The sequence below is a fragment of the Aspergillus flavus genome, chromosome 2 (assembly GCF_009017415.1).
Source record: "Aspergillus flavus chromosome 2, complete sequence".
Classification (NCBI taxonomy): Eukaryota; Fungi; Ascomycota; class Eurotiomycetes; order Eurotiales; family Aspergillaceae; genus Aspergillus; species Aspergillus flavus.
In genome coordinates this window covers 5,496,862-5,522,385 of record NC_092409.1, presented here as the reverse complement: position 1 = coordinate 5,522,385, position 25,524 = coordinate 5,496,862, and the positions used below count along the sequence as shown (strand labels likewise).

At 48.3% G+C, this 25,524-nt stretch overlaps 10 protein-coding genes across 10 annotated transcripts; 4 read left to right on the top strand and 6 right to left on the bottom strand.

Moving 5' to 3' along the window:
* Nucleotides 1-638: 638 nt before the first annotated feature.
* On the bottom strand, nucleotides 639-2,403 carry F9C07_1967 (mitochondrial distribution and morphology protein 34; the record flags this gene model as incomplete). Its single annotated transcript, XM_041290326.1, has 2 exons — nucleotides 639-2,004; nucleotides 2,069-2,403. The coding sequence occupies 2 exons, from the start codon at nucleotides 2,401-2,403 to the stop codon at nucleotides 639-641; spliced, it is 1,701 nt and encodes a 566-aa protein (XP_041143587.1).
* A 1,006-nt stretch (nucleotides 2,404-3,409) lies between these two features.
* F9C07_1344081 (P-loop containing nucleoside triphosphate hydrolase protein) lies at nucleotides 3,410-8,921 on the bottom strand. Its single transcript, XM_041290325.2, has 4 exons — nucleotides 8,531-8,921; nucleotides 7,994-8,459; nucleotides 4,734-7,946; nucleotides 3,410-4,666 (listed from the first exon to the last, which is right to left on the bottom strand). Exons 2-4 carry the CDS (start codon nucleotides 8,321-8,323, stop codon nucleotides 3,620-3,622), a joined length of 4,590 nt encoding a protein of 1,529 aa, XP_041143586.1. The 5' UTR covers nucleotides 8,324-8,459; nucleotides 8,531-8,921; the 3' UTR covers nucleotides 3,410-3,619.
* Nucleotides 8,922-9,041: 120 nt separating this feature from the next.
* Nucleotides 9,042-11,446, top strand: F9C07_1343170 (uncharacterized protein). The gene is made up of 3 exons (XM_041290316.2): nucleotides 9,042-10,431; nucleotides 10,486-10,772; nucleotides 10,829-11,446. Exons 1-3 carry the CDS (start codon nucleotides 9,187-9,189, stop codon nucleotides 11,259-11,261), a joined length of 1,965 nt encoding a protein of 654 aa, XP_041143585.1. The 5' UTR covers nucleotides 9,042-9,186; the 3' UTR covers nucleotides 11,262-11,446.
* F9C07_1343432 (uncharacterized protein) lies at nucleotides 11,446-12,518 on the top strand. Its single transcript, XM_071508000.1, has one exon. The coding sequence runs from the start codon at nucleotides 11,631-11,633 to the stop codon at nucleotides 12,285-12,287; it is 657 nt and encodes a 218-aa protein (XP_071364049.1). The 5' UTR covers nucleotides 11,446-11,630; the 3' UTR covers nucleotides 12,288-12,518.
* F9C07_1344175 (nucleoside transporter) lies at nucleotides 12,519-14,535 on the bottom strand. Its single transcript, XM_041290324.2, has 2 exons — nucleotides 13,998-14,535; nucleotides 12,519-13,915 (listed from the first exon to the last, which is right to left on the bottom strand). Exons 1-2 carry the CDS (start codon nucleotides 14,171-14,173, stop codon nucleotides 12,751-12,753), a joined length of 1,341 nt encoding a protein of 446 aa, XP_041143583.1. The 5' UTR covers nucleotides 14,174-14,535; the 3' UTR covers nucleotides 12,519-12,750.
* A 247-nt stretch (nucleotides 14,536-14,782) lies between these two features.
* On the bottom strand, nucleotides 14,783-17,859 carry F9C07_2278244 (peptide exporter, ABC superfamily). The gene is made up of 3 exons (XM_041290323.2): nucleotides 16,304-17,859; nucleotides 15,616-16,251; nucleotides 14,783-15,562 (listed from the first exon to the last, which is right to left on the bottom strand). Exons 1-3 carry the CDS (start codon nucleotides 17,540-17,542, stop codon nucleotides 15,068-15,070), a joined length of 2,370 nt encoding a protein of 789 aa, XP_041143582.1. The 5' UTR covers nucleotides 17,543-17,859; the 3' UTR covers nucleotides 14,783-15,067.
* F9C07_2278243 (Hsp90 co-chaperone Cdc37) lies at nucleotides 17,860-19,840 on the top strand. The gene is made up of 2 exons (XM_041290315.2): nucleotides 17,860-19,028; nucleotides 19,097-19,840. The coding sequence occupies exons 1-2, from the start codon at nucleotides 18,064-18,066 to the stop codon at nucleotides 19,599-19,601; spliced, it is 1,470 nt and encodes a 489-aa protein (XP_041143581.1). The 5' UTR covers nucleotides 17,860-18,063; the 3' UTR covers nucleotides 19,602-19,840.
* On the bottom strand, nucleotides 19,841-21,161 carry F9C07_2278242 (clathrin light chain). Its single transcript, XM_041290322.2, has 4 exons — nucleotides 20,997-21,161; nucleotides 20,697-20,938; nucleotides 20,531-20,631; nucleotides 19,841-20,430 (listed from the first exon to the last, which is right to left on the bottom strand). Exons 1-4 carry the CDS (start codon nucleotides 21,034-21,036, stop codon nucleotides 20,079-20,081), a joined length of 735 nt encoding a protein of 244 aa, XP_041143580.1. The 5' UTR covers nucleotides 21,037-21,161; the 3' UTR covers nucleotides 19,841-20,078.
* A 327-nt stretch (nucleotides 21,162-21,488) lies between these two features.
* Nucleotides 21,489-22,921, top strand: F9C07_2054308 (RNA polymerase II-binding domain-containing protein; the record flags this gene model as incomplete). Its single annotated transcript, XM_071508566.1, has 5 exons — nucleotides 21,489-21,586; nucleotides 21,645-21,736; nucleotides 21,791-21,849; nucleotides 21,898-22,039; nucleotides 22,098-22,921. The coding sequence occupies 5 exons, from the start codon at nucleotides 21,489-21,491 to the stop codon at nucleotides 22,919-22,921; spliced, it is 1,215 nt and encodes a 404-aa protein (XP_071364048.1).
* Nucleotides 22,922-23,183: 262 nt separating this feature from the next.
* Nucleotides 23,184-24,554, bottom strand: F9C07_1976 (t-SNARE; the record flags this gene model as incomplete). The annotated part of the gene is made up of 4 exons (XM_041290321.1): nucleotides 23,184-23,462; nucleotides 23,529-23,872; nucleotides 23,927-24,459; nucleotides 24,532-24,554. 4 exons carry the CDS (start codon nucleotides 24,552-24,554, stop codon nucleotides 23,184-23,186), a joined length of 1,179 nt encoding a protein of 392 aa, XP_041143578.1.
* Between the last annotated feature and the right edge of the window lie 970 nt (nucleotides 24,555-25,524).

Genomic DNA, 25,524 nt, shown 5'->3' with positions numbered 1-25,524 from the left:
TTGTCGGCTCGAATTGACGTTCGTCGCAAAAGCGATTGGGGCGAAAGTTCACTTAGTCTGTGGAGCCGAACTCTGGGCATTTTGACATAGTAATTTCCGCCCGCAAAACCTGAGAGATAAGGCCAACGGCGTTCCCAATCCAGCCTAGTCTACTTTTACGGATCAGGTAATGAGCTCAATCTTCGGGTGCAAATTCGCATTCAATCAAACTGCCGAGCCAATGGAAAACATTCTGTGCAGACGCAGTATACTCGAGGCAAAGAAAATCAAGAAACAAAAACCAGGTAACTCTTTTGATCCACTTCCCAATCCATACCCAGATCCGATCCAAACCCACATATAGAATACAATACAGAAAGAGCGAAGTGGTATCCTGCACAGACAAGCAGAAAGGAAACTCTCACAATAACAAAAACGCCAGCACTTTTGGTACAAACAAACTATCTAAACTCGCTCCAAAGAGAGTACAGCAGAAACAATATATAAGAAAGAACACAAAAAGTACAAGGCAGGCTGCCAAATTAAAAGTTATGTCGTATCAGTCATTAGTATCGCCAGACTCGCTGGGGAACAAAGGAAAGTGGAATGAATGTGAGGAGCTCTTGAATGCAATCAAGAAGCATTTCAGTGTATATGGTTCACTGACCATAGGCTGGCGGGGGGTATTCCTCATGGTCAGGACGGCCCCAGAAGGCACCACCACAAGAGCTGGTGGGCATCAGTTTCTCGTCCCGCATGCGACGAGCAATTTCCCCTGCTAATCGCTCAACCAGAGCTTGGTCAACGGTACTGGAGCTGGATTTCTCATCGGTAAATGGGAGGATAGTCGAAGGCAGCTGGCGTGAGGGACCAGTTTCCTGTTTCTCATTGTCATGTTGGGCGGTAATATGCGCGCGGAGACTGCCTCGGGGAGTTGCATCTACATCGGCGGGTTGAGGGCGGTGTCGCGGAGGCTCAGCAGAGGGTCCTCCAGTTTCACGGAGCATCTCTGTAGCGATATCGCGACGAGGTACTGGCCGCGAGAGACTGGCACGACGCCGCTCGGGAATTGCAGGAAGGCGGAAATCGCTTTCCGGAGACAAGGGTGGCGTGATGGGGTCGGGCTGCTCATTGACCACGGGCAGGGGTGCCGAGCATACGGACGGGTTGCTAGCCGTTTCTGTGTATGCGCTTTCGTCACTCACACTCGCCGTATCACTCGTAGTCTTCGGACGTCGTAGATCCACCACGCGCTTCTTTCGCTTCCTTGAATGTGCTTTCGAATGACGACCTGCTCCCAGATTCAAACCGTACCCACTAAATGTATGTGTCGAAGCTGAAGATCGACTCTGGGACGACACGATGCTGGCGCTATCCTGGAAGGAAGACATGCTGCCAACCTGAGAATGGGTCCTGGAGAGCATGGGGCTCAACGGAGCTGTAGAAATGCCATTCGCGTCACCTTGTTCAGAAGGCGAGGTCCACGCCCGATAAACTACTTCCTGAATGGAAGGAGTAAAAAGAGATAGCGTTCGCTGAGAATCGGTCAGTGCACCCAGTCGGAGGAGGTTCTTCTGTGAGAACAAGGAATGCGCTTCGACGGAGGAATCCAAGGAGAGCGACGCGATTTCCGATTCATCCAAAGCGTTGCCCAAGGAATCTACTGGGTCCTGAGGAGGACTTGCCAACGGGTCTTGACCAGGACCCTCACCCGCCGTCTGTTCCGGCTGAGTTTGTATATCCTCACCTGCCCGGTACTCAGGAACCCACAGTCGCAGGGATAGTCGATGAATGATAGCGGGCAGTTCGTCCATGAACAAGATACGCAGTTGAGCCTCGATTTCCCTCTGCAAGAAGTCGCGGACGAACGGGATCGAGTCGAACGTAGACGAGACTTTAAGAGATTCAAGCGGATCATTTCGGAAAACCACGGTAATTCCTTTCTGTTTTGAGAAGACGAGAATCACAAAGCCGGACAACTTGAAATCGGATAGTGTAATTTGAAGGGGAATTGTGAGTGGAGTTCTAGAATATCAAGCACGACTGGTGAGCGACATCGGCCAAGGAGTGCGACAGAAGCATTACTTACGCTGCAGCCAAGGGTAGCGGCGACGCAAAAGAGGGTCGTGTGAGAAGATAGGTATTGAGAGGGTTCGCCTGAACGCGCGTTTTCAGAGTCAAGAAGGCATCTCCAGTGTAGGACATCTTAAAGATGCCTCGAAATCGATCCTCCGCCAAATCACCAATCTCTAATATTTCCAGATCTGGCGGGATGGAACCCAGGTTGAGCTCGGTTACGATGATATCGTCGACGATAATCGGAGGTTTCGGCGATTTATTCAGAGCGGCAGTTAAGAGATCTTGAGCGCGAGTATAGAAACTCGCGTCCGCCATCAGCGGCGACCAGTTGAAGTTGAACGCCATATCCGATCATTGAGAAAGGATGGGTTGACTCAGGAAGACCCACGGCGTCCAAGGGGGAAGGAAATATACAAGAAAAATTAAAAGGTAATCGATAACATGGGGAAAAAGGGGAGAGAGGGAGAGGAGGAGAGAGAGGCGAGGTCGGAGAGGAGTGGTGGAGAGGGGAGCAGGTGTTAGCGATGATAAGCCGGAAGTGAAGGGAAAAAGCGAAGAAAAAAAGGGTTGGATTGGATGAAAAGCTCAAGAGACTCCCGAGGGCCTCCCACAGGGTATAGACTCGCGTGATCTACACGACGCACGAGCACTCTTGGACGGTTTAGGAAAATTATTCTATGGTATTGCTTTCATCTCAAGTAAAATTTTATATTTTTTTTAATAATTTCTATTCATCTATCTTTTATGTATTATTTCGATGTTAAGTATTAAAAATGGTGCGTTTCTAGAAAAGTCCAGTTCTAGTGTTACTCAAAGGCGGAACGGAAGGAAAAAAACGAAAAAAAGGCCCAAGGGGAAAATGTGGAAATTTCCAAAAATACGTCACTGCGCATCTGACCTCATTTAGGCCTGGAACCAGCGATTCAAATGATATGACAAGTTCACATCCATACTTTCTCTGCTTTCCGATCTCCTCCGACCGTAATTAATGAATCACATACAACACTTATACCATACTTATTCATTACCAGCCGCATGATCTTCATTAGTTCGCTCGTACCGGCTAATGCTGCAACACCTTTCCTTCCGCCCATCGGCATTTCCATCTCTTCTGACTGGACCTGCCCCGTCAGCCACTGCATTTCTGTTTACAGCCGCGGCATCTAGCGGGCCAAATGCAGCATCATCCATGTCGATCGGTTTGAATATCGCCTCCTGAATATGACATGACTCAGAACATCTGCACTTTAATGATCGTCAACTATTCCTCTTTGACACATGGTACATCATGGTTAACATATTAGTCTACCCACTGGGTACTTACCCCGTGGGTACCAATACCTACGGCAGACCAGCCACCTCACTGATCGCTCCGAATTCAGGTCTAGATTGTTACGAACGTCGAAAAAATAATCGCTTTTATTAGGCTCCATGATACTCCGTATACTCTATCGCTGTTGAAAGCATTCCAACCTAAATGGAACAAGAATATGAATATTCCACCATACAACATGAGTACAAAGTTATTCGGCAGATGCAAAACCAGCTCGCTAAAATCAAACTATGCTTGCCTCTCACCTTGTAGAATGCTGCGACGCAAAGAATCCCTCTCCCCGCTCTTGTCGACCAAGGTCCAGAACGGGCCCCCTTCATTTCTCAGTAAAGCAGCCGGTGTATCAAACTCGGCTATCCTCCCCTCTCCCAAGACCATGATCCGATCAAAGTCCACGACAGTGGACAGTCGGTGGGCAATGACCATGAGAGTAGAGTCACGGAATTCTTGACGAATAGTCTGCTGGATCAGCGCATCCGTGCTCATATCAATGGAAGAGGTCGCTTCGTCCATTATGAGGATCTTCGGGCGGGATAGCAAGGCCTGAGCTAGACACACTAATTGACGTTGGCCCTGGGACAAGTTCTTGCCTCGCTCGGAGATTGGCGAGGAAAGAGATAAGGCGGCATTGTTACAATCTTCATCTGTTCCTTCAAGCTCTGAGTTCTCTTCATCGTCCATAGAGGGTCTGAGATGGACTTTCGCTAAAGCGGCAAGGAGCTCAGAGTCTGTGTACTGATCAAACGGATCGAGGACCGATCGGAGGGTCCCCGAGAAGATCACCGGGTCCTGTGGGATAATTGCTATCTTCGAGCGGAGGGCGCTGAGTCTCAGTCTAGAGATATCCATTCCATCAATGTGTAAAGATCCGGACCGTGCCTCGAGGAAGCGCAGAAGCGCGAGTGTCAATGACGATTTGCCAGAACCAGTACGTCCGACGATGCCGACGTGCTCGTTAGATTTTATTAGGAAGCTCAACCCCCGTAGAACCGGTGGTAATTCTGGTGCGTAGCCAACGACGAGGTCATTTGCCTCAATCTCGCCTTTCGTGGGCCATTCGGCTGGAGCATCCATGCCATCTTGATGCTCAGTTTCGATCTGCGTGTATTCTACGATGCGTTCAACGGCATTGAAGTCCAGCTCGATCTCGGCGTACTCCGACAGCACCCAAGCGACGACCTCAGACATTTGTAAAGCGAAACTGAGAGCAAACCCTGCCACGGACGCATCGACGCCTCTAATGGTTGCGATCAGCGCTGCTGTCATAGTTACATACTAGATCAAGGAATGCATGTCAGTACTCAACATGTACGGTGCAGCTAGAGATTTGGGACAAACTAACCAAAGCTCCGATCATGTTCAGCCGGAACATCATCCAACAGTTGAAGAGACGCAAATGCCAGAGAGCCTGGCAATGCGCATCCATCGCATTGTACATGCGATACATATATTGACCAACCTTATCAAAAGCTCTGATCGTGACTAGACCGTCAATGATCGATCCGAACTGCTCGAAAATAGGAGACCTGGCATTGCTCTCTATCCTTTTAGCGTCTCTGGCCGCTGTGACATACAGCGAGGCGATATACCAAGACAGAAAGAGCGAGATGAATCCAAAGCCCACCATAAGCGGCGAAATAAACAGGGCTGCAATGATAACACTAAGAAGCATTAAAACACCGTGGAGCATATTGGGCAGGTCCAGTGCCAGATCAGAATCTAGCGTGCTGAAGTCGGCACTAAAGCGGTTGAGGATCTGACCCACGGGCGTTGTGTCCAAAAAGCTTAGAGGGGCGTGTAAGACTCTGAGCAAAAACTTTTCGAAAATAGCAAGCGACCCTCGAATTGATGCCATAAAGACGAGCTGGTAGCGAACAATTTCAGTCAGTATCGACATAAGGAAAAGACCGATGTACACGCCTAGGTAAAGCCAGAGACGGTTATCAGCGGGCTGTGGATCTGAACGCGCAGAAAGACCGTCCGAGACCGACTGAATGTTCACTTCGATATCAGGCTGTGTGTTTGCAAGATCTCTTGTCCAAACTGACACCCAATATGGTATTGCCAATTCCGCCACAAGCGTAAAGCCAAAACTTAGCGCAATTGGAATCCAATACAGGTAGCCACCGCAAGCTTGCATATATATGCTATAAATTGACAGCTTCACGGCGCCTGTCGCTCGTGTCTCGGCCTCGTAGAAAGCCTTGCCCTTGACATCCTCTTCGGATGGATTCTGCTGCGGCGCGGTCAGACTATTGGATACAGGGGCTAGTATATGACCCTGCTGCGCAGCAGAGTCAGCATTGCCGATACGTTGGATAGAGCCGGCGTTGCTAGGACATAAGTCAGGGCAGTAATTCTCAGGCTTGCCAGCAAAAGAAACACGCCCATTCTCGAGTACTACGTAATACTTCATCTCACTCCAACATAGAGCAGTATGATGCGTAGCCACGATTCGCGTTCTTCCTTCTGCTAAGCTTCCTGTTAAAGCTTTTTCGAAAAGATGGTGGCCGACGCGAGCATCCACTGCACTGAAAATATCGTCAAGGACAAGAACTCCAGCAGGACTGTAAAGAGCTCTAGCTAGAGCAACACGCCATTTCTGGCCGCCGCTTAGGTTGACGCCATTAGCTCCAAGATCAGTTTGGTCACCATCTTGCATAGAATTCAAGTCATCTTCGAGACAACATGCGTGCAAAACATCGCGATATCGTTCCGGATTCAGTGGGAGGCCGAACAGAATATTCTCTCGAACGGTCCCATTCTCGATCCAAGGATTCTGCGGGACAAACGCAATTGATGTATCGATGGTCCATTCGTTGCTTGGCCCATTATAGGCAAGTGGCGATTGTCTCTGTGGAAAGAAGATCTGGCCTTCAAGCAGATCTGCCTCGCCGATCGTCGCCAACAGCAGTAAGCTCTTCCCAGCACCTGCTGGACCAGAAATCACGGTGAGCTCCCCAAGAGGGAATTGCAAACTGATATTGCGCATCTTGAAATCACTATTATCCTCATCCATAGTGTTAGAAGGCCAGGAGATCGTTGTCTGTGAAAAGGCAATTGCCTCCCCGTCGCTGTGGCAGTTGTTGTATTCCGGTAAGTCAAGGTATTGCTCAATGCGTCGGGCGGCCACCTTGGCATTCATTAAGTCACTGATTGTTTCTGGGAAATCGGAAAGTGTAGCTGACAAGCTTTGAAAGATAGAGAGGGCCGTGAAGGCAACGGAGGGAGATAGACTCTTGTTGGCCAAGAAATACGTTGCTAGTGCAATCAAGCTCATGCATATGGGACCACAAGACCATACGGCAATTAGTGAGAGGTCGAACTGGAAAACCTGACCTTGTTTCTTGATCTCATTGGAACGTAGAGTCTGCACTTTTCTGTTCCATTGATCTTCTTGGGCATCATATTTAATCTGGCGAATGCCCTGTAGCATCTCGGATAGGACAGCCATTCTTCGATCACTTGCTGCCATGAGCGCATCCTCTGCTTTGCTGTATTGTTGGGCCAGAAGATAATTCACCGGGCTCAATATCGCTGGGACCGTGCAAGCCCACAGTACCGGCACCCAGCCCAGAAGGTTTGTAAGAAAGGCGATAGCAAGAATGAATTTAATAATGGCGTCTAGGAGGGTATGGCTGAATTTTACAAAAGTTGCAATTGTCACAGCATCCACCCCTAGAAGGTTTGTCATGGATTGTTTCGTTTTTGGTGGGCCAACCTCGCCGTCATCTTCATCTTCATCGTCACTGCACTCTCCGGATGATGTTTTGCTCTCAGCGCAGTCAGGTGAGTTCACATTCACAACCTCCTTTATCCTAAGTGACTTGCTGAAAATAGCTGCCGATAGCTGCTCTCGGATTGGCAGTTCCAGCTCCATAGATACCACCCATTGTAGCAATGACTCCAGCCAAGATGATATAAAAAGGGATCCACCGAGACCGACCGTTGTAATCCACAATTGCTTCTGGTTATCTGCGTGAGCATCACGCTCTTCCAGCAAGCGAAGGGTAAGGAACAACAAGGCTTGAGGGAGGAAATGTGCCACAGCAGTAAGCATTTGGACGGCGACTTGAGCAATCCAGGCTGTCCGGTGAATATTTAATAATTTCCTCCATATCTTGGTGTGAGTGCAAGATATCCAACGACCATACAAGGTTTGTGTACGCACCCCATAGCCAATTGCAGGGAAATCTTCGGGTTCGAGCTGTTTGTTCCGCGCGGCTTTCGACAGAATCGGCACTGGCCACGAGAATGTGTATCTGCTGAGGAAGGAAACGGTGCGTTGACGATCGACTGGCTTGCACCCTAAATATACTTCTGGTCGACGAGAAAATGAGACGTTGGTGAAAGATAGAATGATTCCCGCAGTGAACTTGACAGCAGCTAAGGAAATACTCGACCCTGGGGCATTCGGGTTGGACCACAACCCATCCAGAAAGACCCCTGCGATGCTGAGCAGGAGAGCTGAAATGGCACTCCAGATCCCTAGGTCGTACCTCACCTGGGGAACAGTCCGGGAGATGATAATACATTCTTGAACCAGCAGCAGGACCTAGAAGTGTCAATAAGGGAATATGGACATGGTAGGGTATATCGTACCCAAGCGAAGAACTGTAGCCATGGTTCAATCTCTCGTGGTGAGCCATAACGGTCGGTCGCATTCAGGGATGACAACAGTGCAGTCAACACTGCAACAACTGCCGTGATAGATAGAATAACCCTCTGCGTAATATCCGAGGTTCCTTTCTCCGACTGATCCGTTGCTATTCCATCTTCATCTTCATAGCCACTTACGAGACTGTACCCTTGCCTATCTGTAATTGAAAGCTGTTTGAAGACGTGGCGAATATGTGGGATGCTCAGGGCTAAGATGACAGCTGGGCATAGGACAGCCTCGAAGAAAGAGGCGTCAAGCCAATGGTCCATCATAGCAAGTGTAATGGCGAGAAATTGCTCTCCATCCCTTCACGTGTCGTAGGTCAATAATTATAATAAATGCCAAGTGAGAATCCTACTGCCTGATTTTGATATTACGTGCAGGAGGACTCGAAATGAGTCTTCATGACTCAACGAGAGGCTCCATGTTGAATGTAAGCAAATTGTCTTCTTCAGGCCTCCAAGTAGGGTTAAGCTTACGGGAGAGGATCCATCAGACACAATGGAAGAATTTCCTAAAGCGGTTCCCGACAGCCTTGCCTCGACTTTCAGGGTCCACGTCGATCTTTGAGACTGAAGTTTAATTCCTTTCAAATCAAGCCAAGAAAAGGGAAAGGGATGTCACATTAACTTATTTTAGTTACAAATATGTGGTTTGTGTATGCCATACTCCGTACAGGTTCTGAGTATAGTTGTATCAATAGCGATATATATATCGTGTACGGAGTAGATCAGTCCTTCAAGTTCGGATATACACCATATCCTTTCCTGCTTAGACTGAGGAGGACATGTATCCAATATGTGAGGGTGGAATTTGACACTAACGTCCGTTCGTTGACTCTTTGAGCGGACATCCTATATGCGTAAATGCTCTCATTTCTGCATGATGCCTCACTGGTGCCTTAACTGCCAGGAAGACAGGATGGATGATGTCAATCAACAATGATTGGTTGCATTGACAGACCATTACATAATGCCACTCACCAGAGCAACGGACACGCTAGTCCCTTTACAGAAATAGATCAATAGGCCCTCCGTCAACCCCTAATGAAGCTGTTTCGAACGATTACTCTCCCGATTGGGATCTGAAGAATAGAATCAACCTTTCGGTGTTGATTTCGACTTAGCAGACAGAAATGGCGTCGACTTTTTCGCCCGCCTTCCCAGGCGACCGTACACCGAAACCGAGGACCAAGACACGCACCGCTGCGCCGAAACGAGTATATGGAAAGCGACGAGCGGATGCCCCACGAGCTGTGTTTGAACAGAGAAGTCCAGCAAAACCGGTAGAGGAGACAACGTCGAAGGTCATTGAGGAAGCTGTGGATTCCATCCAAGCTCAGTTGGCTGAGGTTAAAATAAGCGATGCGATCCCATCTCAGAAAGTGGAAGACAAAACCGACGAGCAAAAAACCCTCGTTAAGCAAGCAGACCTTACAAAAACTGCACCGCCAGTACATACACCCGAGGTCGTGCCAATTGACTTGAAAAATGAAGAAGAGCCTACCGAGGAGAGCCCTGCGGACAGCGTCCCTAAACCACGGAAGAAATACGAGACAATGGTGGAAGTCAGAATCTGCTCCAAAACGGCAGCGCCAAAACCACAAGATATACAAGAAGAACAAGAGCAGCACGTCGACCAAAAAGAACCACAGGAGGATAAACGCAGCGCAGAAAGTGAGAGGCAGGGGGAGAGACGAGCAAGGAGGAACAAAGTCCCGCCTCGTTTGTCATCTGGGTGCGTGATGGATGATAAAGTGAATGCATATGTTCGTCGCATCTTGAATGAGGCCTTGTCACCGGTTGCGGCACAGGGCGTCCAAAAGTTTGGCTCCTGGGCCGCTCGTGCTGGGAATTTGCTGGAGGTAGTGAAGATCGCCGAAGGTTCGTACGGAGAGGTTTATAAGCTCCGTCTGCGCGAAGAGTTGTGCAAGAAGGAGATGTCTAGATCCAAGCTTGCTCGTCTAAAAGCGTACGGTGACAACGTGTTCAAAGTTGTGCCCTTACGAGCCCAGAGTGGACCTGGCTCCAAAAAATTTACCAGCATCGACGAAATCGTGTCTGAAGTCAAGATGCTTAAATATTTGGACCCGATCCCTGGATTTGCTCGCTTTCGAGAGATCCACGTGGTCCAAGGTCGATTCCCAGAGTCCTTCCAGAATGCTTGGGACCACTACAAGAGAACCAAAGACGACTGCTTGAATCCCAATCCATCCAGCAAAAGGGCGTATCCTGATTCACAATTGTGGGCTATCGTGGAAATGGATGATGCTGGCTGTGAGCTTGAAAAGTTCGCTTGGTCATCGACCTTCCAGATTTACGATATATTTTGGGGAGTGGCAATGGCTCTCGCGCGTGCCGAAGAGTATGCACAATTTGAGGTAAGCCTCGTTGTAAGAAGCCCTGGAGACCGAATAGTATTGATACGTATCTAGCATCGAGATCTCCATCTTGGAAATGTTTGCATTAGAAGCACTCGGCCAAATGGCTGTATGAACCCTCCGACAGACCTCGAAGTAACGAGTCAATCATACTCAAGCGGATTTGGCTTGAGCACCCTAGAGACTACGATTATTGACTATTCGCTTTCACGCGCGGAACTGCGCGTTGAGGAGTCAGGAGAGGTTGTCGAAGTTGCATCGTCGGATCTCGATAAGAAACAGATCTTCGATGCTATCGGACGTGATGAGGACGAAGCCATGCTGAGAGATACTTACAGATAGTGAGTACTGTCCTATAAATCGGAGGTATCAAACAATGCCCGCTAACGCCCAACAGTATGCGTTCTCAACTCTACAACGGGAACCCGCTCGAGACAGATAAGACGCCCGATATTCCCGGCATCTGGGCCGAGTATGCGCCACGCACTAACCTCGTCTGGCTTCTCTTTCTGCTTAAGTCTTTGCTCAAAAACAGAAAGCCGGAGGTGTCGCTTCCGGCACCACGACAGCCTCTCGCCCCATGCTCGTCTAATAAGGGACTTAAAAAACAAACAAACAAATCGGCAAAGATGGACAATGTCAATACAGTTAAGAGTGCAGAAGATACGCGGAAACAAGTTTCTCAATTGAAAACCACACTTGAGGATAGACTACGTGCCGTCCTGGATCTTCTGCATCTTGAACACGGACATGAGGACATGTGCTGTGCTGCCGATCTGGTAGCATATGCGATTGACTCTCAGTGGCTGGATGAGAAGGACTTTTTCTGACTTTAATCTGTGCATAATGGAGGCGTCAACTGATTCATTTTTATTTTTGGCGCGACTGGGGACATATATAGACGGCTTAGCATGGCGTTTACTAAAAATATTGATCTTTACAATACCAGTTGCATTATTTTCACAAGAAATATCGGGTTTTTCAACTACATACTCCGATCTCAAGTGCTCCTCGCCAAAATATGACGAAATTCAAGCAGAACCACCATCAGAAACTCCCCAACACTGAAGTATGCATGACACTTCATCGGAACAGAAAGCCACCCCCAACCCACGGTACCATCGCCGATATCCAAAACCCCCAAAACCCCCTCAATACATACTCCACCAACCCCAATAACCAAAACACCAACAACAACAATGGCCTCCAAATTCGAAAAACTCCTAATAAAACTGGGCAAACCAACCTGGGCCCAACACCTCCGTCACGCCCAACACATTCACGGCCCCCAGAAAACTAAAATCGACCCAGAATGGGCCAAAGACATAATCAAGATGGACACTCACCTCCGAGAAATCGGCCAACGCGAGATCTACCTCCACGAGGAGATCAAAGCGCTAACCTCGCTCGACCACGGACCGCTGAGCACCGAGCAACGCGCGCAACTAGCCAAATGGGAAATGGAGCTCGAGGACCTAGCGAGGAAATACTGGCATCTGGAGCGGGAGTTCTATAGGCGGGAGGCGTCTGTTCCGCCGGGGCCGTTGCAGAGGGCGTATGCTACTTGGCGGAGTAATCCGGAGTGGTATCTGCTGGGGTACCTGAGGGATGATTGTGCGGGGAGGGGAGGGTGTTGTGGGAGGAGTTGTGGATGTTGTGAGAGGGAGAGGGATACGGAGAAGAGGATTCGGTTGGGGCATTGTACAATTGAGTGTGGGTGTTGTCGGAGGGCGAGGGGGTTTGATTTGAACCATGAGGATCGGGTGAGGTATCAGAAGTTGTTTGATTGTGATTTGAAGGAGAATGAGGCGTTGTGGGATTCGTTGAAGTTGGCTTATGTTTTTGGGTTGGTTTGATACTACGGTAGTTAGGGCTTGGGTGTTGTGATGTATACTTTGGTGAGATGTGATAATTTGCGGCGCAGAATAATGATGCTGTGATTCGAGCGCCAGAAGATGGTAGAACGTTAATCCTGTGATCTTATGAATTTGTTGTTATGAAACAGGGACATACCGTCATAGAGCTTCGAAGTAGTGCCTTGTGCTCTACCCAGAGAGATGCTGGAGACTAAGCCATAAGCCTCAGCTCCACGCTGTTCAATCCTATTTAGTGAATCCACGACTTTAGGGTCAGTCCTATTTGTTAAGTTTTGATATGATTACCTTACGCATGGTACAAGGCAAACGAAAGAGATTGTACTTAATTCTATTGTTGCAGTCTAATGCTGTACTAGCACATTCTATGATATCTATGTGTAGACTGCTAAATGTCACAGCCTGTAGGCTGGGTGAGCGACAGACCAGATGCAGGCATCTAAGATCACACACCGGAAAGAAAGAAGCTCAATAAACTGCCAGCAGCTAAGCCTCCTACCAGCATTAAGCTCATAAAACCACCCGCCGACTCACGATCACCCTCAGGAACCCACTGCCCAGCACCCATCATACAGCTGCTTCCAAGATAGCCATTGCTAATGCCGAAAAGCAATTGCACGACGAATAAATAGAAGAAATCGCTCTTCACGACGGCCTCCCGACCGCGGATGTTACAGAGAAGATAAAGGGGGAGGAATCCAATGCGAGCAATTGCAAAGGTGAACAGAGCAAAGGGCCGGTGGGTTAATGATAACTGGGGAATAAGAACTGACATCCTTCCAGCCAAGTCTCCTACATTCCAGAATAAGAACGCCAGCGGGATGAAAACAGCTGGTTGGAACAAACGGGAACTACCCTGAGGGTCCCGAACTGACTCAATCTTTGCCGTGAAGACTGGAAACATCATGGTGACAGCAAAACAGAGAAAAAGTGCAAGAGCCATGAAACGAAGCTTTTTGAAAAGACCCCAGAGGCTGACGGTCTTGCGACCCGTGTGGTCAGAAGCAGTGTCAGGTGAGCTCTGCGCGAATTCGGACATGGCATTCGACCGTCGCTTAGAAAGAGACCCGAAGGCAACCAGAGCCGATAGCGATACAAATGTGGAAGTTATGAAGTACAAGAATGCCGATTTGGCCGATTCTTGTGGGACTTTCTGTTCCCCTGTTTGCTCTGGGACAACCAAAACAGAGAGTATCTGCACGATGCAGGGCAAGACTCCTGCTAGGCCTTGACCTGCCATGATAGCTTGAGTATATTCTGGCCTCCCAAAACCGGAGACATATGCAAAAACGCCGATCTGATTCATTCCAGTCGCCAAACTGGTTCCGGCTACCATTAGCATCAGGAAGCTAAAATATAATCCAATGGAAGCGTTCTTTAGAAGACCGGTAGATAATGCGAGTAACGTGAATATTACGATATTGATCAGCAGCGAAACTGTGATCTGTTTCGGGTATGACGTCCGTTTCTGCAACTTCGCGAGAGTGAACGATGAGCCCAAGTTTGTGACGGTCGACACAATGAGAATGGAGGACTGGTAGTGGGCCGCTGCCCACTCATCCGAGCTGAAGCGGTGATAGAAATACGGTGCAGCGGCGAGAAACATGTTCCTGTGGCACAATCTGGTCAGCATCGCGTATACTCCGGAATAACCATCTGAGCGCCGGAAAGCCGTTGTTAGATAAAACGTACCATGCCCAGAGCATAGAAACGCCAAGGAGGAAGAATACTCCATATTCAAACCTAGAGAAGCGTGGCTCTGATAGTGTTTGTGAAGATATCAAGTGGTGATCCTCATCGTCCTGCGGAGGATGCTCGAGTGGCTCATATTCCGCCCGGGGAGAGATCCATCTCCGAAAACGATCCATTGCTTTCGATTATAGTGTGATATAAGTCCCTTCCTGGAGGTAGAAACGGGACATAAAATGGGACCAATCAATCCATGATCAACCTGGACGACCTGTATAAAAGGAGAACGTTGGAAGCGAGCTGGATCTACGACCGGGGTGATTTATCGGCGATAAGCAGGTCACCTGCCGAGCCAGGTCACGTTGGCCCACTAAGCCGATCATTTGATGCGTCCTGGCCTTTTTGAGGTTCTATCATATTTATGCATCTCCTTGGCAATCCCTTGTAGGAATTCTTTGCGCCTGGTGATATTGATGGGGAGCCTGAATTAGAGGAAGGGTTATAACTTTGGTTTCATCAGGCCTCGGAGAGGAAGGCCCAAATCCAGGGCTGTGCTTGGGTTATCTATCTTTTAAGAAATATAACTAGATTATGAACAAATGACCCTAATTTCTCCACTGCATGGTCGCTATGAATTTTGCTCGTAAACTTGGAATGAGGCTATACCACCCGAAATTTGATCCTCATGAACAATGTTCGTCTAGCAGATCTATCATCCAATTCTGGAGTTACACGAATCAATGGACCTGTATCAGAAGGTCCTGCTACGCTTATTGCTATTTCACATATTGTCCTCTTTGTTGATAGTAAGTGGAGATGTGTATTACTTTTCTCTATCCCACTTGTCTAACTGTTCAATATATAAGAATATGCATGTCCCATCGGAGCAAAACAGTAAAATCAAAAGGTATAGATACATCCGCGATAGTCGATCAATCCAACCATCCAAGAGGTAAGTGTATAAGTAACTGGGTGAACATATAAAAGATAAAGATCTCTACAGTAAATAGGAAACGAACCCGTGGACGGAATGGACACTAACCTTGAGCAAGGTAGTCTTCCTGTAATGACAGCTACTCGTTCTTCTGCTGCTCGCCTTGTCTAGAGGCTGCTTCCTCAGCGCCAACCTCCTGCTCTTCTTCCATCTGCCACAATTTTTCTTGGGTCAAAGGGCTGATAGGAGCGTCCTTTGGAGGCTGAGAGACATCGCCACCGCTCATTTGCCATTCCATCAACTTCGTGAAGGCACCGTCAGGACGAGAGCTGAGCTCTTCGTACGAACCTTGTTCGGCAACCTTACCGTCGGGGCCGAGGACGATGATAGTATCGGACCGCTTGATGGTAGAGAGTCGATGGGCAATGCTGATTGTCGTGTTGTTCCCGCGGAGCAAAGCAGCCAGAGCACTGTTCACTAAAGTCTCAGATTCTGCGTCAAGAGCAGAAGTCGCTTCATCAAGAATTAAGATATCAGGGTCTTTGATTAGGGCACGGGCAATAGCAATGCGTTGCTTCTGTCCACCGGAGAGCTGAGCTCCTCGAGGACCCACTTGAGTATCAAGGCCATCAGGCTATAGAATGTCAGACACAATCAAAAGAGTAGATATCCTTGATCAATACTTACGAAATCACTAATGAACTGGCAGTTCGCCTTCCTGGCAGCTGCGATAATCGCGGACCTTGTTGCCTGCGGGCTTCCGTATGAGATGTTCTCTGCGATAGAGCCCGAGAAAAGAACGGGCTCCTGAGACACAATGCCAATCTTTCTCCTAAGTGATTTAGCATTCATCTCACCAATATCCTTTCCATCAATCAGAACCCTGCCCTTGGTGGGAAGATAGAATCGAAGCAAAATGGAAGCAATGGTAGATTTGCCTCCTCCTGAAGGTCCAACAATAGCAACATTGGTTCCCTGGGGAATTTCGAAGTTCAAATCCGTGAAGATGGGAACAGCAGGTCGTGTTGGGTAGCTAAAAGACACATTCTCAAAGCGAATAGGCCCACGAGCAGAGACAACCTTTGTACCCTTAGTTGGAGATATCGTCGGCTTGCGGTCCTGCAATTCGAAAAGCCGGCTAGCCGCTCCAACGCCCTTCATCAGTTCGGAGTAGAAACTAGACAAACCAAACATGCTTGAACCTGCATAGGCTGTATACATCAAAAACGAGGTCAATTCTCCGATACTAATAGCACCAGACCGAACCATTCCTCCTCCAACGTAAAGGAGTGCCAAAATCGTCATATTGCCCATGAAACCAGTCTGCGAATAGTTAGATCTCCAAAGGGTGTATATCAGAGTGTAATATACATACTGAACTAAAGAAAGTCGCACTAATCACGGATTCTCTTTTGCCGAGCTCGAAGATCTTCCGCACTTGTTTGTTGTACCTGTTAACCTCAATAACTTCACCCGCAAAAGACTGACTCGTTTTCACATTGCCCAAGCGCTCTTCGGCAATCTTGGTTAAGTCTCCTAGGTTCCTTTGAATCTTGCGACTCAAGTTGCGAATCGCTCTTCCATAGAAGAAAGCTCCAAGGCCAATGGGAGGAAGCAATAGAGCCAGAATGCTGGAGAGCTTAAGACTGACATATGCCATCAATCCGAAGCCGGCTGCACCGCTCACTGCTGCCCGCAAACCATCGGACAAATTCTGCGTAATGCTCTTTCCGACAATAATTGTATCAGAGCTGAGTCGAGAGATCAAATCACCAACTCGATTTGCGTCGAAAAACTCTGCATCTTGAATGAATGTCTGGCGGAAGAGCTTCGAGCGAAGTCTAGCAACGATGCGTTCACCAACAATACGCAGAATAATGATGCGACCATAGTTTGCAGCAGCGCCCAAGGTGAGGACTCCGGCCAAAGCTCCATAGAACATTGGTAGGCTGAGGCCGAAGAGTTCACCGCCCCCTTCGGTAGCAGACTTTGTCGCCGCATCCATGATCTTCCCGATAGAGAAGGGAATTGACATGGTGATGGATGACGAAACCAGCAAAAAGAGGAAGGCAAACCCGAGCTTCTTGGCCTCTGGCCGTGCAATGGATAGAAGTCTCCATATTTCTTTAAACCCTGATTTCTTTCCCGATGCCCCGTCTTTAGCCAACTTTGCGCTGAGGTTGATTTTTGCTGCTTGCGCTGCGCGTTCAGATAATTCGAAGCCTTTGTCTACTTCTTCATCCTCTTTCTCAGTGGGTGTACTGTTCACCTGAGGAGTATTCGTCGACCGGGCGGTTGACTTGGATTCTAGATACCGGTCCGTAGAGGAGAAGAACCGTAAAATGTGAGAGGGTCGCGACTGAGGAAAGACACGTCTAGAGACATTGTTCTGGAGGAAACTCGTAGGGTGTTGGAGACGGTAATTGCTAGTACTGTTGCACAATGAAGCCGGAACTCTCGAAAATTGTCGGCTTTGGCTACTGGAGACCCCAGTCACACATGTATGTGTCTGAACTCCAGGGTAAAGCTCCCTGAAAAAGCTCCCTCTTGACTGAACGAACTGCCTCGCGGTGACTACTGGAGTCCAAGCCCCAAGCACCCGGACTCCGCGCATTTCGGAAAAGTGAAGAGAAGCGGAATCGGACGGCTAATTAGAAGGATGTCATGAGAGAGAATAGGGTGCCATATCCTTCATTGGAGAAACAAAAATACGGTCGTATTCATGACAATGCAGAAGCCAATGTCCGCTTCGCAAATTAACACGGGTGTCGGAGTATAGTACTAGTCAGCTGCAGCTGAATACCGCGTGAAATCAGCCCGATAATCGCCGCATCGACGGAGACGCAATCGGCGTTTGTTCTGCCATCCGACACCGCCTGGGACGGTTCCGCAGCCATCGAAGCTGATCGAGAGCTTTCGATGAGCTCCATTTGGGACGATACGTTGATTTGGAGCCTATTTTGTGAGGTCCTATATAGTCACTGGTAGGGTTCTCCATTGAATGCGACAAGTTACAAGTGTCCCTGACCAATTTCTCACATATAATTTGAACCCAATTTTTTCTCCATTTACTATTTCATCTATCATTTAGTATTTACCCCACTTGCACTACCCCTCCTGTCGAGATTGTCCAAAATGGTGCTCGATTACAGCAAATGGGATGCGCTCGAGCTGTCTGATGATTCAGACATTGAAGTGCACCCTAATGTCGACAAGCGCTCCTTCATCCGTGCCAAACAGGCTCAGATTCATCAGCAGCGCATGCAACGCCGCCATGAAATTGAAACTCTAAAGTACGAGCGTATCATTAACGACGGACTTCTCTCCCGCATAGATCAACTCCTGAAGTCACTCCAACAGCATGAGGGTTCCTCGAAGAACCCCGAAGAAGTGGTTTTCCAGGTCCTCATGGAATCGGCAAGCAATCCGTCAGAAGATCAACCCCCTGCCCCACCGGCCGGTGTATACACGCATGAGAAAGAACAGCCAAAGTACTCTCAAATGATGAGCTCATTGGTGGATCAGGTTAAGAAGGAGATGGGCGAGGTTAGTTCCGACAACCTTCTCAAAGAATACATCAAGGGTGTGCAGGGACACAAGGACAAAGTACAGGGCTTGCAGAAGGAATTGCTGGCGAAACTTGCAGAACTCGAGAAGGAAGAAAGCAGCAAAATCACGAGTGATTCGATACATACCGGCTTTGACACATCCTTTGTCTCCAAGAACGATTCTAAGGGCAAAGGAACTGAAACCAAGAAGGCGGAATCCGTTGAGCTGCTGAATCCTACCGCGGTATCGGGGTCTTCGTCGCAGAAGGCAACCGCTGATGAAGAGGAAGAGGATCCGGAAAACATGAAGGCTAGTGACCTGGCCAAGAGGCTCGCAAAGATCAACCGTAACGACTACCGTGCCTTGCTTCAGTTCATTTCTGAACATCCAGAAATCGTCGCAGAGAAGGAAACGGATGGTTTGCTAGTCGAAGCATTCAATAGCCAAATGGAAGGTAAAGAGGACTATGCTCGTACATGCGTTCACCACGGCCTGCTGCTGCAGTATTGCCGCTCCTTGGGCCGTGATGGTATTTCTCTCTTCTTTAAGCGGTACGTTACCCTTTTCCATCTAGGGAGCATGGGGGGTCACTAGACGGCTAATATGGATTGGCATGCAGTATCACGACGAAAGATCATCAAGCATCGACGCTTTTCCGAAACGATGTCAATGAAACCTACAACAAGATCAAGACCCGTGCAGCAGAACTCGCTAAGGATGGCTCTGCATCCAATGACCCTGCTGGTGTTGAGCAGATCCAGCTTCATGCGGTTGATCCCAACACTAAGATCACCATCAACATTCCTGCTGCAGAGAGCAGCGAACCTGTCGAAGTCGAAGCACGCAAGATCTTTGAATCATTTTCGAAGGAATTGCAGCAGGCATTGAGCTCTGAATCTCTAGATGAGGTCAATAAGGTTCTCGGCAAGATGAGTGTCGAGGAGGCAGAAGATGTTGTGGAGAAGCTTGGTGAAAGCGGTATGCTCAGCCTCGAGGAAGGTATTGTGGATGCCACCACAGAAGAAGGTCGGAAGAAGTTGGAAGAGATCGAAGCCGAAAGTAAAAGGGAGAATAGGATTGAGGAAGTGGGAGAGCCAGGCGGTGACATTACTGAACTTGACTAAAGCTCTGTACGGGAGACTGGTCGACTTCAATGACGTGTATATCTTTCTGCATGGTTCAAAAATGATGCATTGTCTAATCACTATTCACCTCTATTACATGTTTAATATGCAGCGCCTTTTTCTGTGCAAATGATTGCGTTGGACTTTGTAAATATGTTATTTACCCAACCTACTCCTGAGTTCTTGTTTAATGTATTCACTTTTGAGGAGCGGCTTATTAGGGGTTACCAACAGCCTATGTACGACCTGTACGGAACAAATTGCATATTATCTACCTACAGAAGTTTCAAGAAGTAAAAGTTCCAATAGAAAAACACGGTTGAAAGAAAATAAAGAACAAAACGCAACCGTAACTGAGTATCCGAGGAATAGAACTTGTGTAAGGGAGTATCTGGATCGAGAAAAAGAGTGCTATGCACCTGGCAAGGAGGGTAGAATAATGAAGTCATAATAAATGCATTGTAATGCAAACAAGATCTAGATGCCACTGGCACCGGGGGCATTCTCGTCCTTCTTCAGATCGACCAAAAGCTGACGGAAACGCTCCTTACCAGATCCGTTCGCGCCACCCTTAGCGCCCTTTCCAGAGACATCAACAAGTTTTGCGATACGATCCCAGCTGGTACCTCCGGAAGAAGTGTCTTCGCGATTGGCGAGGAATTGTTCGGCATCCGCACGAGTCTGGGCATGCAGCTTGTCGGTCTTGTTGTTGTAAGAAACGTAAAAGTCATCGATATCTTCTTGGGCCTTCTTAATAGTCGCTTGCTTCTTTTCTTCGGAGATCTCCGCGCGGCGTGCAATGTCCGCATCTCGTCTTTCGCGCCATTCCCTGGAGGAGTTCCCAAGTTAGCGTCATGAGGATGGAAAGTACGCCGTCGGCTGGTATGCCCAGTCTATGACAATCATCGATTGGAATTTATGATACATACCTAACGGGCTCGGGTTCCTCCTCCGGCGCTTGGTAGCTCGAGAAGCCCGTAGGCGGGAAGGGAGCGCCGGTTCCAGTGATCATGCCGCCAGGCGCAACTTGCTGTTCAAGGAAACACATGTCAATTAAACAGTCATACGCGACGGCTTCAGCGCTCACATCCGTACCTCATTCTGTGTCTCAATAGCAGGGAAAGAAGATTCGAATCCGGAGATCTCGGGGGCTGCGCCAGCAGGAGCGTCCTCCGCACCGCCCAGTAAATCGTCATCGCCAGCATTCACATCGTCCGTGGTAGCAACGTGGTCTTGAGGGGTAGCAAACTGCTCTGCATCGTCACCTAGAACGGCTCGCTCGCGGGCTAGGAAGTCATCGGCATCTGTGCCGTTGGTCTCCACGACTTCAGTTTGGCCTGGGAAACAGTTAGTACATATATACCTGGAACGGGGGGTTGCATGTGGGATCCTGACCAGCGGAGAAGTCTTCTAGTGAGGGGAATCGGTCTGCCATGATAGCTGTGAGTCTGCTGGAGTTGGCTCTAAGTGTAAAATGAGTTCTTGATCAAGGGAGGTGGTAAGGGGAAGTTGACAAGAATGTGATGGTCTAGCTGGCGTCTAGAAGCGGTACGGATGGGGTGTTGATTGTCTCCCGGGGAGTGATTCTGCCGTTCAAGGCGGTGAGTGGAGCTTAGGAAGGTGTAACGGAGCTTCACTAAGTACTTCTTGGTAACAAAACACCTCCACTTCCGTCTTAATTCAGAGCATATTGCCACTTGGTCATTGTTCTTATTGCTTATGTATTCCATACACTTGTTATAGTATCGAAGACTGGTACTGTCTGCATCACAAAACAATCAGTGACTATATCAAGAGTTGTAGCAAGATCTCTTTTCTCCCTAAGCTTCATTTATTACCAAAACAAAGGATCAATTGCTTCATCCAAATTCCGGTTACAGTTACAGTATGGCCTATACGGACGATGCTGTGAAAGCGAAGCTTTCCGCCCTCAATGAGACCCAGGAGGGTATTGTCACAGTTGCGCAATGGGTCATGTTCCACAGGTAACTAGACAACTGGCTATAATCGTTGGTATTGTTTAACATCTTTGTCTTATACTAGGCGACATGCTGAGCGTACTGCGCAACTTTGGCTACAAAAGCTTCGCGACTCCCCCGCGCCAAAGCGATTGAATCTGATATATCTTGCGAATGGTATAGTGATGGATTTGCCTAGTAGTTCTGTCTAGGCGCTAATGCAGGCTTTAGAGGTTGCGCAACAGTCAAGAGCACGACGGAAAGAGGACTTCTTGATAGCATTCTCACCAGTGAGTTCAACAGCAAATGTCACGGGAATGGAAGTTAATATAGTGAAGATTATCGCAGAGGCGACCGCTACTGCGTACAAAGGTGCTTCGAATGACATCCAGCAAAAGCTCCGGCGAGTAGTAGAGGTTTGGAGACAACGGGCAATCTTTGAGCCACCGATCCAGGACGCAGTTGAAGCGCGCGTAGATGGTAAGCTTTTGTCGGCCTAAGCCTAATAAACCGACGTGGTCCACTGATTATGAGGCAGAAATTGATAAATCACGCTCCATCGGTAAAAAGCCGCCTCTGGGCGGGTCGCTCTTCTCGAGCTCGTCTGGCTCAACGCCTTCTGAGCTTCAGCCCCTTGTTCCACTACAAGTGGCTCTATCAAAAGCTACTGTCGCCTCGGGTGCATCCGCGACGACTGCTAATGCCGAGTATGATAAGATGCATGACCCCAGTACCCCTTTACCAACACCTCCAGTACATGCCGCGCGACTTAGCCAGCTGTTGAAGGCACTTGCGAATGCCGAGAGCTCTGTCTCTGAGGTAATAAAATCTCGAATAGCACTCATTGATGGTCTTGAGAAACTTCTTGAGACCAATCGCGCGGCGTTGGCGAAGGAGCAGTCTCTGGCTACTCAGCTATCAGAAAGAAGATCGGAGACTGAGGCGAAGAAACGCGAGGTGGAGGATGGAATCATGAGAGGGCTATCCGCTGAAAATTCACCAGCCGTCCATCTTGGAGAATCCGAGGGAGAACCCGTCGCCCGTCCAGAAGTTGAAGCTCTAACCCCCCCACCCGTGGAGGCTCTTACACCCGTTGGATCGCCAAAAAATGAGCCGCAAGAGATGAATTATGCGACACAGAACTATGCTCAGTCTCATGCACCGACCGCGGGCTTTGTGTTGCCAGGCTTTGGATTTACAACAGAAGCTGCTCAAAACAGTCTTCAAGATGACCCAAACGGGCTTCATCCCAAGAAACGCAAGGTCGCTCATGAAGAAGAAGACTATGCTCAATTTGCCAGTGGTGATCTAGATGCCGATGTCGCCGAGTTACTGCAGCAAGAAAGCAATCTTCCCAAGTGAAGTCTTGGTTATGTATGTCAGTTGGCGCTCCGTGAAAAGCTTAGCTGGCCGGTCCTTTTGATGTCTTTTTCCCATGGACCCCAATTAAGTTCTTTCCGGTGACCGTGTATCTCTGTGAATTGTCAACAATGGGGAGAATACGCATGATATGTCATGCCCCATTGATTTTTCATGTACCTTGTTGTGACATTTTAGAGTTTATTGTAACGCACATTTGACTTAAATTATGAATTACTATCATGGTATCTGTTAAGGGCTAAAGCTATCGGTGTATGTCAGGATCCACCCATTTGCTTCGTGCAGCTGGAGCCAAAGACGGGCGCCTCTTCCGTCTATAGACAGTTTCAACTGTTCGGGGAAATGCATCAGATGGGTGTTCATTCGATTGTGGGGGTTGCTGGGGGGTCTCTGGAGCAGTCGCCGGCGAACTACTGGCATGTCGTTTTGGTTTGACCAGAAGAACTATGAACAATCCTGCAACAAGAATTACCAATAATAGAAGGATTTTGCGTTTCGTTGTACGTCGCTGGTAATTGGTGGCCTATAAATAGCACGGCTAGTTAGCATCGTCTTTGAGACATAATATATAACACTTATAAAGACTTACCACTTTGAGTTCCTTATCAGCAGCTTTGACTTCTGTATTCATTTTCTCCACATTATAGTCTATCCGGTCCAGCATGGTACCTTGATCGATAACCATTGCTTGTAGTTCGCGGAATATGTCTGAGAGCTCAATGATACCTTTGGCAATATCGTTGATTTCCCTTTCACGCTGCATTATGGCGGCATCATTCTCTCCCCTTAGTCGCTGTGATGTTTGCATCAGAGTTGTCTGCGAGAAGGACTTATCCGCATCGGATTCCATTAAAGAGGGATCCGTATAAGGGTTTTGCACGGGTGTTGGAGATCGTTCGAACGGGTTCGCTGCACCTTCCAGCCCTCGCAATTCTATCAAGAGCCCCCGTTAGCTCTAACATATATGAAAAATAGCGGCGGTCTCACTCTTTAAGTATGTGCTTTGTTTCTTCCTAAACCGAGCACTAGCCTCTTGGACTCGTGCAGCAAGAGATATCTGAATATTTTTGGCCATAGTCTCATCTCCGCTGCTTACACCACCTTGTTGTTTTGCTTCGCGCACCATCAACTCAACCTTCTGGACCGCCTTTTGGCATTCATGGAAGGAGCGCGTGATCTCCTGCGTGAGCCGCTCGATAACACTTTCGTCTTGTTTCCTTACTTCTTCGTCCCCGAACCCTGGTAAAAGGTGCTTTTGATGTAGTTTATCCAATTGGGCAGACTTCTGCGCAATGTCGGCAAGTAACTCTGTCACCTCTTCCTGCACGTCGACCCAGCGCGGAGGAAGCACATCCATCTCAATAATTGCATCGCCATCGTCATCTAGTCCCCCTGAATCAGATATAAGTCTGCGGCTTTCCTCTGGTTGCGATAGTGAATCGGAGAAGCCATTGGATGCTCCGATATAGCGAGGCTTCTTGGCCGGATGATGCGCGAATGATTGACGGTAGGAGATATATCTGAAGGAGAGAGAGGTTAGTTTTTCCGCCAATAACCATGCCGGATGCAGGGTATCCAAGAGAACTCATTACAAATTCGTGCGATCTCGCCACATTGTGAAAGGGAGGAGTGTCTGGGTTGCTTTGCGGTTATCTTCTCAACGGAGTGTCCTTTAGGTTGTCTTGAACATCATCGGCCAATGGCTTAGGTTAGTGGTTAGTCGCAGGCCTAGCCCGAGTATAAAGAAAGGGCACTTTGATTCGCGACAGGCGTAAAGTCATAGAAAGCAGAACTGTTCATCATATAGATACCGAATACACACGACCATCAATACTTCCGTAGCTTCGATCTCCGGAGACGGCCCACGTGAAGGGAGACAGGTCTAGTCCTAACCCGGGTTAGCGGCATCAGGTCCCGCGGGTATATCACGTGATAGTAACTCCCGTAACGGTCCTGTAATTAGCGTGGCTCCCCCACAAGCATCTCGACCACACTATTAACAAGATATAATGGGTGTATGTGTGTTTGCTAGGCAGAAGATAAGAGTGCCGCACACGATGACCAGTTTTATCCCTAGCGAGACTAATAGAGGGCGTATTGAAGACTACCTTGAAACTATATTCTCACTGCTCGCTGGGCTTTGAAAAATATCTATACCTCCGTAATATGATGATTGTCATATTCATTTCATCCATACAAGAGTATGGACTCAATATTGTACATCTGTTTGGCATAAGGAACGCGGTTCAAAATGCCGCATGCTGTTATGTTGGTGGTTATGGGTTCAGGTACCGTGGACCTGAAGTTGCCACCACTAAGGACCGCTAACCGAATATTCGCTTGCCTTCAAGCTTTCCTGTATGAATAATTGGCGGGGTGCCACGCTGCCTCGCCAGCGGCTGGATGTGTGTAAATCTACTCCGTACAAAGACATGATACATATGAACATGGAAGATATACTTAGAACAGGACACTAGTGACAGAATCTCTATTTGATGATCTTAATAGCGCCAAAATCTTCATCCGTAGGCTACAGCATTCAAGAGAAGAAATGATTCCAGAGAGCTGAAGAAAGAGATCGGGCA